Below are 14,801 nucleotides of genomic sequence, written 5' to 3'. Positions count from 1 at the left end.
GGATGTAGAAAAGTGGAGGAATATTTTGTTTTCTGATGAGAAAAAAATTTAACCTGGATGGTCCAGATGGCTTCCAACATTACTGGCACGATAAGGGTATCCCACCGGAGACATTTTCTACATGACACAGTGGAAGAGGTTCCATCATGATCTGGGGTGCTTTCTCCTTCCATGAAACAATGGAACTTCAGGTTATACAGGGGTGTCAAACAGCAGCTGGCCACATTGGCTTGTTGGAGAAAGCATCCTTATTGACTGAAGGTCCTCACTTGTGTGGAAATGACTGGATCTTGCAGCAGGACAATGCTGCAATCCACAATGCCTGCAAGACAAAGGACTTTTTCATGGCAAATAACGTGATTCTTTTGGACCATCCAACATGTTCGCCCAAACTAAACCCCATTGAAAATGTTTGGGAGTGGATAGCAAGGGAAGTCTATAGAAATGGACATCAATTCCAAACAGTGTATGATCTTTGTAAAGCCATCTTCACCACTTGGAATACCATTCCAGCCAGTCTTATGCAAACACATATATCGACCAGTTTGAAGTTGTTCACAATGACTGCTGTAAAACTCACTGCTGAGACCTCTTGTTGGGCATTTCCTACCCTGTTTAGGCTTCTTTTTGGTATGGTATTAAACTTTTGACCAGCTAGTATTCAGGCTAATTTCATAGTGTTCACATTTTCCCTATTAAATGCTAAAAGAGTTTTTATTTTTATTTTCCCTTTTCATATTTTCATCTTTCGAAGTTCTACTCAAATAAGTGGTTGAGTCTAACAACACAAAATGCATATTTTGTCTTTATGTTCATTGCCCTTAAGATTTTGGCTAGCAGTGTATATAGGTAACTAGACAAATATGCATTATATACTATTATGAACCAAACATTTACTGTTATTATGAGTAGCTATTTTTGTTTTTAAAATAAAAATAAAAGCTTATTCAGAGGTATTTTTAGATCAGTTTAGATTCAAAGCATTATATTTTTCACTGGTTCTTTGCAGTGCTGGAAGAGTTTATATTTCAAGATATTCGCAACAGATTTGAGATTGGTCTGACGTGGTTGTATGAAGAGTATGCAACATATCAAGGGTTCAATCAACTTTCACAGTTACCAGGAACACCTACACTTGGTGATTATAACAACTGTTTAAGTTCACTAATTAGTGGTTTATTGGAGAAAGCTGACCAAAAGGATCGTGACATGTAAGTAGTTTTTTTGTTGTTTTTTTACTATTTTTTATAATTTTAAGGTACTTTTTAACATCAACTTGAATTATTTAGCTTCAACTTTTTTTCTTCAGATGCCCAGTATTCAAAGTTTGCAAATTGAAACTTCTGAGTCAAATTGCCAAAAGCTTTCTGTATATGACAAAAAAATCATATCATGTGATTTATTATTTGCATCAATTTTTATCTTCTGAAATCTCCAATTTTTTATTGTTAAAACTTTTCTTTTATAAAGAAAGGAAATTAAAGTATTTACCTTTGTCTTAGTACATGTCTAAAATTTTATAAATTTATCTTATTGTTTCTTTATTGAAATTACAAATTTTTTGTTTTTGTACTTTGAAGAGAGCATAAATAACTTACTTGTCTGTGTATGGTACCATTACCATACAGTAAAAGTAGCTTTACAATATGAAGAACGTAAGATGTAAGGTATTATATTGTAATTTAACATTTCATTACACTTAAAAAGTATTTTCAATAGGTACCATAGTCTGGCCTGGCCAGGTGGTTAAGGCACTTGACTTGTAATCTGAGGGTCACAGGTTCAAAGCCCCATGACACCAAACTTGCCCTTTCAACTGTGGGGGCATTATAATGTAACTGTCAATCCCACTATTCATTGGTAAAAAGAGTAGCCCAAGAGTTGGCAGTGGGTGGTGATGACTAGCTGCCTTCCCTCTCATCTTACACTGCTAAATTAGGGATGGCTAGCACAGATAGCCCTCGTGTAGCCTTGTGCAAAATTCAAAACAAACCAAACCAAACCAATAGGTACTTACTCTCTACTTACACTTCATACTAATCCTCTTCACTTTCAGAGCATCTTATTTGGCTAATCTCAAATTAATGATAAAACTATATATAGAGCAGGTTAGCTGCACTAGAAGTGTGTATTTCACTTCTGTTGGTGGACTGTCACATGCTCCTTTGCATATTACAGTGCAACTTGTACCACATATAAACATGATGGTAAGTGGGAGCATTAGGTTGGTGATTATCAAAAATTGACCATATAGAGGGCAGCATAAAATGAGGAAAACTATTATGTCAATGGAGGTAAATATCTATTAGCAATACATATTTCAGTATAAGAAAATATTAACTTTCAATATGCATGTCTTGAATGCATCAATATAAGATAACTAATCTCTGTAATTTATTTTTAAATATGCTTTTCTTTAGTTATAAAGCAGGTTAAGTATTGAAAATTATATGTTTCAAAGTAAAAGCCCTTGCTATGCTAATAAAAGTTTTTTTGTTCCCATATAGAAGTTTTATGTTTATAAAACCTATTCTCATAACTTTTGTGTTGTAAATGTTTTAACAATAATTTTAAGTGAACTCTGGGACACTTAATTATTCAAAATTCTAAAATTTAATCTTTCAGTTGTAAATATTTTAACTCTGGTTGTATGTCAATCATAGGACAGGTAATAATTCTAAGTACAGATACTCTATTAAAAGACTTGGTTTAACTCGCCTTTTAGAGTATAAATTCTCAGCTAAATATTAAGTAACACCACTCATAATGTCTTATCTAGCAGAACCAGTCATGGTATTAGTCAAATTATTTCTCCTGGAGAACCTTTACATTTCACATTTATGGTTAATGTATAAGTAGTAAAGTCAGTTTTTTTTATAATTCAATGTTTTGAAATAATTTGAATCAGGTAGGGCATGCTAATCACTTGTATGCAGAGCATACTTTTTCACTTTGTGACCATAGGTGCTCTCTGTAAGAGCCGAGGACAAATCCCACTATTTGGTCAGACAAGTAGTCCAAGGGTTGACAGTGTGTGCTATTAATTAATTGTCTTCCACTTGATGTGTTAGTTAAAATTGAGGGTGACTTTACCTAAACAGCCTTTTGTATAGCTTTATGCATACCATCTGAAAATTTCTGAATCATGTAGTGTTTATCAATAAACTACTGCTTTATGCATTTAAACTTTTTTCTTTAGCTTATTTGGAAGACTTTTCCTAGAAGTTCCATTGTTCACCGAAAGTGCAGTTATTTTGTTAAAAACATTTTGCCAGGAAGAGGTAGGATTTTGTGATTTCAAATAATGTATGTTTATATTAAATGTTTTATTGTAAAAAAATTCAAAAATATGTCATAGGTATAATATGTTATTTCAAAATAAATTTGAACATTTTTTAGTTTCAAATATCTTATGTGATTCAGTTTTTAAACTTGTGTGTTATATCAGTTTTTTGGCCATTTCCCACATCACTGAAGCTGTATGTAATAATGTTTACTGTAATCCTGAATTTACTAAGTGAAATATGGCAAGTTCATAGTAAACATTAAAAGTGTTAGGCTTGATCTAGTATTCTTTCTATTAGGCAACAGTTTCTGTAGGAATGGCAACTTTAAAGTCTCTTGTGGAGAGGAGGCCACCCAGACACCAAATGTTCTTAAAAGTTCTTCTTGATTTAACCCTCAATGAACGTACTGAAGTTCGGAACCAAGCAGTCAAAACAGCCAAACTTCTACATGAACGGGGAGAATTAAGGTTTATTATTGAAGTAAGTAAGGAGAATACTTGTGTAGACTTTTGATGTTTCATCAACATTTTATGTTGGTATGCTTTCTATTTATGTGTTCCTTAAAATGTTTGATAGTTTTTGTTCTTGTGACTGTTTGTGCATGGACCTTTAAACATTAGATTTTTAGTAGTTTTGTATTTCTGGTACTGTAAAAATTAATGAAGGTCATCTGAAGTAGGCTTTCTGTTAGAGATCCTGTGGAGTCTGCAGTTTGCTTGTCACCCTTACATCATGTGTTTACAAATCAAACATTTTGAAATGTATACATATTTAAATCACTAAAGTATAATTTTGGTTATATTTCTTTGTTCACTAACTGTTAAAAACAGTGTATGAAAAAAATGACACCTACTAATATTTTATGTTTTATTAACTGCTCTTCAGTAAATGTAATAACTTTATAAAGAGTTGCACATCATCCCGTGATGTTAGAATTTTCTTAAATGTTAAAAACTGAGTCAACAGGATTATGAACCATATATATAGTTTAGACAACTACCTATTTTTTATTTTAGTTTTCCATGAAATTTACTCACTAAAGAGAGTTATATTGAAATGCCGAACTTAAAGCTAAGCTTTCTACTCTTTGTCATTTTTCACAGTTCTCCATTGTAAGGACAGTATTACTTGGGTATTAGTTTTAACTATCCTATGGTTTGTCAGTTTTTATATATCTTGGCTGTCAGCACAGTAATATTTAAGTATTAGTTACTACTATAATTATTGAATGCACACTATAGTACACCTTATTTTTTGGACAAAGAATTATAAAACTATTATGAGTCTTATATTTTCAGTTGATGATGTAGCAGTTGACAAAACAGAATGCAGCACTAAAAAAAATCTCTTAATCAATTTGTTCTTGTTTGTTATCCTTTGTGATGTTTGTGTAAGGAAATCAGATTGTTAGATTTATGGTTGTGATTCAAAAATTAAACATGAGAGAGTATATAAAACTGTATAAGATAAGTGAGTTATGTAAATTTCAGTATGTACATGTATATCTAAATTTGTTTTCAGGGGTTTGCCTTAGACAGTCTTAAATGTCTACTTGAACCTTGTCCACCTTTAATAACGTATTCTGATTCACAAAGGAAAGGTAAGGTTTCATTCTTCTGTAGTTTCTTTATGATGATGTGTATTATTCTCTGATGTGAAGGAAAGCATTAAAAAAATATTCTCTCTTACCCAAGATGTTGAATCATAATTGATTTTTCTAAAATGTTTTAAACTTGATGCTGTTTTTGATGATTAACTCTTTCAATATGGGTTTGTTCAGTTTGACCAACCCCATGATCTTTTTGTACTCATTTAAAGTTATTATGTATTTAATAGTTCTAACTTTCAATACAGTGTGTATATCTTCACAAAATCTGGCAGTGTTTCTGTTAATATTCTGTTTTTTACATGTGAAAAAATTGTATTTTTCTTAGTGGCGTATTTTGATAAACCAAAACAAATGCCTAATATATTCACAGACATATCTTTAGTTTAAAGAGTCTATGTACACAGTAATTTTCATGTTAAAATAAAAAATACTTTTTCTTATCTAAAATATCTCACATTTCCTCTGTGTTACCCCTAAAACCTCCTGAATGTTTTTTGAATCTATTTGTTTTGTTTTTTCAGTAAAACTTTATATTTGTTATTTTCTCTACCCTAGCTGAAAATGGGATAGGTCAGTTTGATCAATCTTATAACCACCAGAAAAAATTGAAATAAATCTGTTACCTTCTTTTTCTTTCTAGAATGACTTCAAATTGTGACATGAAACTTTATTTGTTTATTCTAAGTAGCTTTAATCTAATGACAGCATGCATCTATTAATAATTAAGATATTATTGTTTTATTGCCCTTTGAACCATGTGTAAGTACTATCCTAATTATAAGTTGTAAATTACTTGGACGTGTAGCTCACATTACACTGTCACATTGCATTGATCATGTACTTCTCATGTGCATCATGAAACTTTTTTATTATATTATTATTTATTTTACGTAATCTAATCTTAACTAACTTAAAAAGAGGACTTTGTTTTTTTATATTTCAGCTTCTTTTATAATAGTATATGTTGAATAAATATGATAAACAAGAAATTAATTAATTATCCAGTCTTCTTTTTTCATGCCATGAATTGTCAAGGACATTGAAGTTTCCTTTTTTATTCTGATTGTAGTAATGTACTAAATAATTTTTATTTAATTAAATAGTGCTCCAAAGGACATAGGCTGATAACCTACAAAAAGTATACAATTTCCCCTAACTCATATATATTTTTATTTTTTCTGCCTTTCTAACTATACAATGAGAATTGCTACAAGTTAATCCAAGCTAGTCATTACGTTTTTTACTGTAACACTGAATGTATTCTGAATGAAATTGACTACACTCTGTTCAGAACACAGTGTTATGCAATATGTTATTTCATAGATGAAGACTTTGATTTTTTGTTAGTTATATTAATATATAATTAGCTTTATTGGAACAGGTCAGGTCAAATGCCATGTCACTGTGTTTGTTGACTTGCATTTAAGATTTTATGAACTACTATTTTAAGTATTTATGTCAGTAAATGTGGTATAAAATTGTAGATTATAATTTAAACTTTATTATCATATGTGAATTAACTTTTAATTTTAAAGTAAATGTTAAAATATGCAGAGTTAAATGTTGATTTTTGTGTGTCATGTGGTATGTTAAATGCAGCACTGGTTCAAATTAGATTTTTGTGATGTCAAGAAGTCTGTAGTTTTGTATGAATTAGAAACTCAAATTACCAATATTAACAAACTAGAATGTAAAATAAGAACCTCGTTTGTTTTCATTTTGTCGAGATATGGTTTACATACAGAATCAAACACAGTGGCCCTGTTCACTTCTTTCTATTTTTGGAAATGGTTCCTTATTTACACTTCTATATATAACATAGGAATAACCAATAAACAGCTTAGAATATCTTCATAGTAGTTTTTCAGACATTTTTTTAATGTGTTAGAAGGCCACTTTGTTCTTTCAAACCAAAATATCAAAAAGGTAACTTGTGTCTTTAGTTTAACTTAGTCACAAAACGTTTTCAGTCATAAAGTTTTCAGTATATTATGATTTTTGAGTTATTCAACACTATATATAAAACCTAAAAAAAAATTGTTTCATTTTACATCCTCCATTGCCAAATTTCTTAAAACTTGGGAAGCTACAAGAAGCAACAACTGAGTTCAAAGATCATGGCTAGAAGAGATAATTTTGTGATTCACTGTTCTATATTATAATAAAGGTATTTATAAATAGCAATAATCTAAATAATATATATATATATAATGTTACAAATTATTACTAATTCACTTAAACACAGCCAAAATAGGGTTACTCTGTAAAGTCTAAAGGTCAGTTTTATATTATTGGATATGGTGACATGACTGCAAGTCAGTATAATAAATATAAATGTATGTATAATGCTGTGAATTGTAACTATTTAGACTAGATATTTACGTTTTCATGTTAAGATTTGTGGTCATTCTAGAATGAAAAAACATAATTTATATTTATTTCCTAATGTATTATGATTGTTACAAAGTCATTCAAATTTACAGACACTGTATAGTTAGTGTAGAGACAATATAGACAAAATATAAAGTTTTACTGAAAATGAACATTTGAAACGTATTTAAGAGGTTTTAGAGATTATACAAATAATATTTGAGATTTTTAGGACAAAGATTAGTTTTTTGTTATCATGACATCAAAATTACTCTGCACTCAGACTAGTAACAAAACAGACTTAATGTGTTCAGAAACAAATCTGTAATAAAAATACTTTATTAAAAAATCAGAATTTTTATATACAAAAAACTTGAAATAATTACTAAAAGGCTACCACTAAAAGTTATGGTGTAAATGCTTAGCATGTATACATGTATAGTTGCAAAAGAGGGAGTTATAAACATATCCTGAAGGAGAGGATGTAGCATGAGGGGTCTGATTTTCTGTTGCTAGATCTGTAACCAAACAAAATTAAAGGCTATAAAAATTATGGTTTGCTTGAGCAGTGACAATTTTATAGTGTATAATTTACATTTAATTTGTTACTCTTTCAAGGTGTGGTTGAAAAAATAAATACAGGATCATAGAGAAAATATGACATGTTATTTTAGTATTTTCTTGTAGAATTAGGAACTTAAAACTTACATACTATTAAAATATTAGCTAAGATTTTATGCTATACTAATTGCTTTAACATAAACAAGATGTGGTTAAATAAAATTTTGGATGTAAGACATAAAAACTTTGTCATGTATAGTAAAGGATACCTGGAGAGAAAGGGTTAACTTTTTAACTTTTGTAGCATCATCCATTAGTTGCTCCTAGAAATGTAATTAGTGCTGTTTATAATTGTACTATGCACAGTTCTGAAGAAGAGTGACAGTGAAAGGCTATAATAATAAAAACCACTAACAGAAAAAGAAAAGCGCATGAAAAACAAGACTTCTTGGACAAAAAAAAAGGTTTTCCTTAAGAAGTCCCAATATTCTGAAGTTGATAGCTTTTTATTTCATAATATTGTCTAATTGATATCTTCAGTGTCTTATGTAACTTTTTTGGACACTTACACTTATAATTTAGGATTTTCATCTTGGCACTCAATGATGATTTATATAATTGTTAAATTTTCATCATTTTGGCTTTCATTAAAAAACAAAGTTTTTCTCTTTAATTTGGGCTGATTATGACTTTCTGATGAAATTTAGGTCTGGAAATGGTATAGTAGTTAAATTTGGGCTTGATATGGCATAGTGATGGAACTGCAGCTGGATATAGTATGTTGATTAAATTGGCCTTTCTGTTTAAGTGTTCATGATCGTGCCTCTTGCTAAAAATAAATAAATGGTGCTTTGCACTTTGAATATTTGGATGGGCATTTTATAATGGTGATGGTCAAATCCTACAATTTTGTAGAGTAGTCTAAGAGTTGGTGGAATGTGATAATGGCTAGCTGCTTTTCTTGTAGCCCCTCAGTTTGAAACTGAGGGCTAACTAACACAGATAATTTTATGTAAATATGAGAAACAACCAACTGTTTAAATTTAACTAAAGCATATTATTTGAATATTTTCTAATAATTTTATTTCTTAATTGGTAAGATATTTTTCTGATCCTGAATATGGTCAGTCTGACAGTCAGATTGGTGACAGTCAAACATTGTGTAGGAAATATTTTGCTTTTGGCTAGAATATTTATTAAAGTTTTTAGATATATGTTTAATCTTAATGTAATATTTAAAACATAAATTTTATTTCTACTTCCAATTCCAACAGGATGGAGTGAAGAAAGTACAAAACAGTGGCTCCATCTGTACCTAACTTTACTTCCTGTTAATCACAAGCTTATACATGAGTAGGTATTCACAAGTATATTACTAGTAAAAAATTATGCTTATGCATTTCACAGCAGTAACTGAAACTTATCCATTATTGATAGTTTTTTGTTTAGAAATAAATATTAACATTTTTGATTGCTGATGTGTAATAATGTATTGAATTTCAGTGTTATCAAAAACTTTGGACACATAACTATGTTGTCGCTTGTAAAAGAAAAAAATCAAAAAGCTAACAAACTTAACAGTTATTCACATTTTATAAATGTTCATCTGTAAAGAGTGTTTGGATTAAATCTTGCAATGAATACAAATTGTTACATATTTTTAATTGGTTATAAGTATATTATTCAGTAAAGTAGTATTTGAAACCAAACTTAGCATTCTGTGCATTATTTTACCTATATATGTACACTTTATATTGTTGAACATACAAATTTGGTATAAAAACAATTGTAGTGAATAAGTCACTAAATACAGCTGAAGGATAATTTTAAATATTATTCACCCATACAGCATGGAATCTTTTTGTTAAGGTGACAGTTATTTCACAGAAAATTGTACAGAAATTCAGAATATGAAATCTGTTTGATATTCTAGGAAAATACAATGGTAGCAGTAACTGTAATGTTTAAGTCTATTCTCAAGAGTACAAAAACCTAACAAAAACACTGAAAACTTCTAGTTTTAATGAAGACTATCAACTATGTGACACATTTTCATGGAACAACAAAAACCTTTACACATTTATCAATGTCATACAGTTTTTTTGGGCTTCAAGTTGAATAATTTATAAGTGATTTCATTTTGTTATGATTATTATAAGATATTTATTCTATTTACCTTTGTTTTAATGATGTGATTGTTGCATTGTTTACTGTTCACAGTGTTCAGTGTTAATAATAAAATTATTATGAATTCCTGATGTAAAGTTTTGGTAAATATCTGTAATGGTTCTTAGTTATTACAAAGAAGTGTTTAATGCAGTGAAATATTTATGAAAAAAGCAAGCATTAATTCAATAATATTAGATTTTAATCTTTACTTTGTCTTGTGTACTGTACTTTACTGGAATGTGGGTATAAATAACACGTGTTATGTTGTTTATTGTATTGGTGAATCTTTAGCTTGGCTTCAGTGTATGTGGGAACTGTTGCTGATGTTAAGAGGACCATTTTACGAGCTCTGGAAGCCCCTGTAAGTTCTCTCTTTATAATTAGATATTCACCAAAGTAAATGTTGGTTAAAATAACTATGAATCTTTCAGTTAGTGGCCACAATTCCAGGTTAGCTCTCATGAGGAAGCTCAATCACTGAAGTTGTTTTTTTGTTGGTTTTTTAGCTGTATTTCAGATATAGTAATATGTTAAGTGAACAGCTAAATTCTACAGATAAGTATTTTTAAGTTTTATAATCTGTAAAATCTTAGGATACAAAATCTACTTAACCCTAAAGCAGTGCCCATTATCAATTGATGCTGCTACCTACAAAATTCGTGTTGTTTAAGGGTTAAATCATAATTCAAGAAACCTGATAACTTTGTGTATTACGTTTATATAAAGGAAGATTTGTGTTCTGAAAATGCATGTGCCCATTATCAATTGATGCTGCTACCTACAAAATTCGTGTTGTTTAAGGGTTAAATCATAATTCAAGAAACCTGATAACTTTGTGTATTACGTTTATATAAAGGAAGATTTGTGTTCTGAAAATGCATGTTTTATTGATTCTCTTGAAAGATACATTTTGATACATTAACATCCAAGAATTGACTAATATATATAATATTTTGTTAGCTCTTACACAAGGAAAATAACTTTATAATACATGATTGAAAAAACTACCTGTATTTAATTATGAAGGAGACTATTTTTATCTTCTGGTAATATTATTTTATTCCATTGAATCATGGTTAAGTGTAGGACTGTTCTTGTTGTATCTGTGCATTTCTTTTTTCATTATTTTAATTCTAGGAAATAATGGTGTGAAAATAGATACTTTTTCTCATTTTTGTAAATTATTAGCTACATGTACTTATAGCTTATTCTACTGTCTGAGAAATAAAAACAAATTGAGTAGGCAGTTGAGTGTTATTTCTGTAATGCAGTAATTTTAAGATTTAAATACCCAAATTGCTTAAATATTTTTTTTTTAATGTTTTTGCTATGTTTGAAATTTATTTGGTTATATTCTCTTATCTGTTATCAGTTGAAGAAAATTCTCTTAAAAGTCAGAAGACTAACAGCATTGGTGGACACTTTAAATTAGGATTATTTTTAATTAAGTAAGCATCTATGAGTTTACTTCTATGTTTGATTATAACAAAAGATATGCTGCCTGTATTCAGGGCAACATATATTTTGATTGTTTGGGAAAATATTGGAAGCCAAGAGTGATTGGTAGACTGGTAGTGAATACTTTTCTGTAGTTTAGGCAACTGTCCTTGTATATCTAACAGAATGAACAAATAAATATGTTTGTTTTTTATTTAGACATAGTATGGTTTTATAATCCATGATATTGGTAAGTTTCACCAAAAATGGGTAATTCAAGCTCATTGAGATTGATCTGTTTCATTCTTTCAGATGTGTTTCTGTAGTTTTCCATGACATTTTTTGAAATACCTACAGGTGGTGAACAAACAAAAGTGGAAACCCTTAAAAATGTAGTTAATTTTTTGTATTTTTTATTAGATAACAGAAAAATATGTAAAGCTATATATTTTTAGAATACACGTGATAAGATCTGTTCAGATATGATCTAAAACCCTAATTTAAACACTGGCTTTCATAAATACCTGAATCGATTTAACTCAGCCCATAAATTATCAGTGAGATTGATATCGGCTATTTTAAAATATCTGTTCTTTTATTTCTAAGATATCTGTTAATGTCTCCACAATTGCAGAGAAACTTGTTTGATTATTTTGTAGGCTAATTGTAATGAGATCTAACAAACTACAGCAGGTGCACAACACTTTTTATGAGAAAATGAAACTAAAATCATAAAAAAAAACGTTTAGTTGCTTGCAAAAACCAGTGTTAAAATTAAGGTTTCAGATCATGTTAATCTTTCTGAGAGCATTCTAAAAACATGTAGTTTTGCATATTTTTCTTTTATCTAATAAAAGATATAACAAATTAACATTTATGGGGAGAAGGCTCTCTCTTTCGTCCATTCCCTGTATATTATTATATTTCAAATATAATTGTTATGTTTTCCTGTCACTAGGTGAAGGGAATGGGGATGAACTCTCCAGAACTTTTACTGTTGGTAGAAAATTGTCTGAAAGGAGCTGAAACTCTTGTTACTAGGATTATACATATTCTAACTGATAAAGGTAAGATTCTGTTGCTCTGCATGAAAAGACACATTGTTGAGTGTGGTCACAATTTACTTAGCTAGTATTTAAATTTAAGTGGAATTTTATAATTTGATAAACTAAAAATATTTGAAAACATCTATTCTATCAAATTTGACACATGACAAACATTAAATTTGATCTTTTTGTTTTGTACATTATATATCTAGCCCCTCCTTCTGCAGAATTGGTAGCCAGGGTACGTGATCTTTATCACAAACGTGTCCCAGATGTTCGGTTCCTCATTCCTGTTCTCAATGGACTTAGTAAAGTAAGTAAATGAGTGTTCTGATCATGAATTAGTGCACTATATACACCCAGTTTGACCCTGTTAAAATGCAGGTATTAATAATTTTGTAGTAGACCTACTTGTAGAGAATAATTAAGTAAAAAAGTAAAAACTTACTCTAAAGTAACCAATGGTATATATATGAATACCATTTTTTTCTTTTTTAATGAAATTGTTTAAAATGTTTATGCACCACTTTGTTTGTAGGTCCATAACTTTGCTAGTTACAAGATTTATAATAACATATTGATTACATAAAAAAATGACAAAATTTGTGATGTTGCAGTGAGTTCTACTAATTTATACTAAGGGTTCCCTGTGTATTTTTTAATACAACATGAATGATTTTTATCCGGTTTTAGTGGTCAGATGATCACAATGTGTGTTGCAACAGACAAAACATATGAATCAACATGCAGATCCCACCAGTGGAGATTACTATACAGACAAGGAGGAAATATGAGGATTACGTTTCTTCATAAACATATCATATAATATTGTTTTCATTAAAATAGAGTGTTTGCTGTATATTGTGTGTAAACCACAAAATACTTACTATTCCAGAAGGTGCTTTATCCTCACTACTTTTGTGCATTGTTTGAAGTATAAGCCTGAAAGTCACTTGGGAATTATAATTTATTAAGAGTTTGCTGAAACAAGATCCAGAGGCAGTGTCATAATTACAACTGGCACATTTCATTTTAATGTTGTTTGCATGTATTTATAAGAATTTTCTGATTAAAAGAAATGTTTATTTTTAGGTGAATAAATCATCAGTGATTTTAATAATGCTATAAATTTATGTTAATGTTACAGGAATAATCAGGGTTTGTAAAAAAAAAATGATTTTTAAGGTTTATTCACCAGTAAATCCCGAGGTGTGAATTCCTGAACATGGTAAGGGGACCTCCCAGGGAAGGTTCTTTTTCTTTCAGTTTACCTCCTCTGGGATCTAAACATCCACCCACGTGTTTGCTGTGCATGGCAACCCGTGAAGGGGAGGAGAGGATCCTGGTGGTTGAGGGGTCCAACCCTAACACACCACTTTGACCTTGAATTCCTATAGATAGGCAGTCATGGGGTGGCCCCCTTGGGTCAGTTGGCTGGTGTACTTGGGCTAGGGTCAACCAATTACCAGTGTTAGAAGTTCTCAACAGGTGTTGTGGACATTGTACCTGATGCTGGTGTTTGGGTATAGTGCTCACGAAACCCTGGTGTTGCTGCAGTGTCCTTGTTTGACATTGTAGTGCGCCCCTCGTAGGGCTCCGTGGTGAGTGGGGTCAGTGGGCACCAAAATTTCCCTTTTTTCATTATGGATCCTCGAAAAAAAATTTAAATAAAATAGAGAAAAAAATAGTTCATAGGTAAATGACATCTTGAAGTTTCTGGCAGCAATCTTCAACATCTGTACCACCTGTTGAACCTCATTTTCTTATCCTACATTTTTATTCAGAAGGAACTAGAGGGACTTGCTGGCTTTCCAAAGTCAGTAAAGAAGCTTTGATCTGGTGACATAATGGTGGAAACATCTCAACAGTTAACTCCTCTTGAATTCAAAGGTGATTGGGGATGTTCCTATTGAGGTTACACCTCGTGCTACTTTGAATTCATCATGAGAAGTTATTGTTGAGAGGGATTTGAAGAACATCCCTGAGTCAAAGATTCTCGTCGGTTTCTCCATTCAAGGAGTTTCTGCAGTGAGGCGTATCTCCACTTGCAAAGATGGAAATACAATGCCGACCACTATCCTTGTTCTGACATTTACATCACCACATCCATCTGCCACCATCAAGGCAGGTTATCTTAATTGCAGGGTATGGCCGTACATTCCAAACTATCTCTGATGTTTCCAGTGTCAGAGGTTTGGTCACTCAGACGTCATGTCATGGTTCCCTGACATGTGTTCGTTGTGGTGGCAAGGACCATGATGCCTGTGAGTGTGAAATGAACCCTTATTGTGTCAATTGCAATGTCCTACTTTCGTTCTTTCC

General features: G+C 30.7%; 1 protein-coding gene across 5 annotated transcripts in view; it reads left to right on the top strand.

Annotated features, from left to right (window-relative positions):
* The window catches only part of Sym (symplekin scaffold protein), a 76,889-nt gene that overhangs the window by 45,281 nt on the left and 16,807 nt on the right, over positions 1–14,801 (top strand). For all 5 annotated transcript variants that reach the window (XM_076456591.1, XM_076456587.1, XM_076456588.1 and 2 more), the window contains exons 20-27: positions 1,010–1,211; positions 3,200–3,281; positions 3,585–3,767; positions 4,809–4,887; positions 9,102–9,180; positions 10,288–10,357; positions 12,392–12,500; positions 12,692–12,792. In XM_076456591.1, the coding sequence (XP_076312706.1) occupies positions 1,010–1,211; positions 3,200–3,281; positions 3,585–3,767; positions 4,809–4,887; positions 9,102–9,180; positions 10,288–10,357; positions 12,392–12,500; positions 12,692–12,792 (905 nt within the window). The remainder of the gene's footprint in view (positions 1–1,009; positions 1,212–3,199; positions 3,282–3,584; positions 3,768–4,808; positions 4,888–9,101; positions 9,181–10,287; positions 10,358–12,391; positions 12,501–12,691; positions 12,793–14,801) is intronic.

The sequence above is a fragment of the Tachypleus tridentatus genome, chromosome 9 (assembly GCF_004210375.1).
Source record: "Tachypleus tridentatus isolate NWPU-2018 chromosome 9, ASM421037v1, whole genome shotgun sequence".
Taxonomy (NCBI): Eukaryota; Metazoa; Arthropoda; class Merostomata; order Xiphosura; family Limulidae; genus Tachypleus; species Tachypleus tridentatus.
The sequence above is the reverse complement of the archived record's forward strand: the minus strand, read 5'-3'. Positions and strand labels throughout refer to the sequence as shown.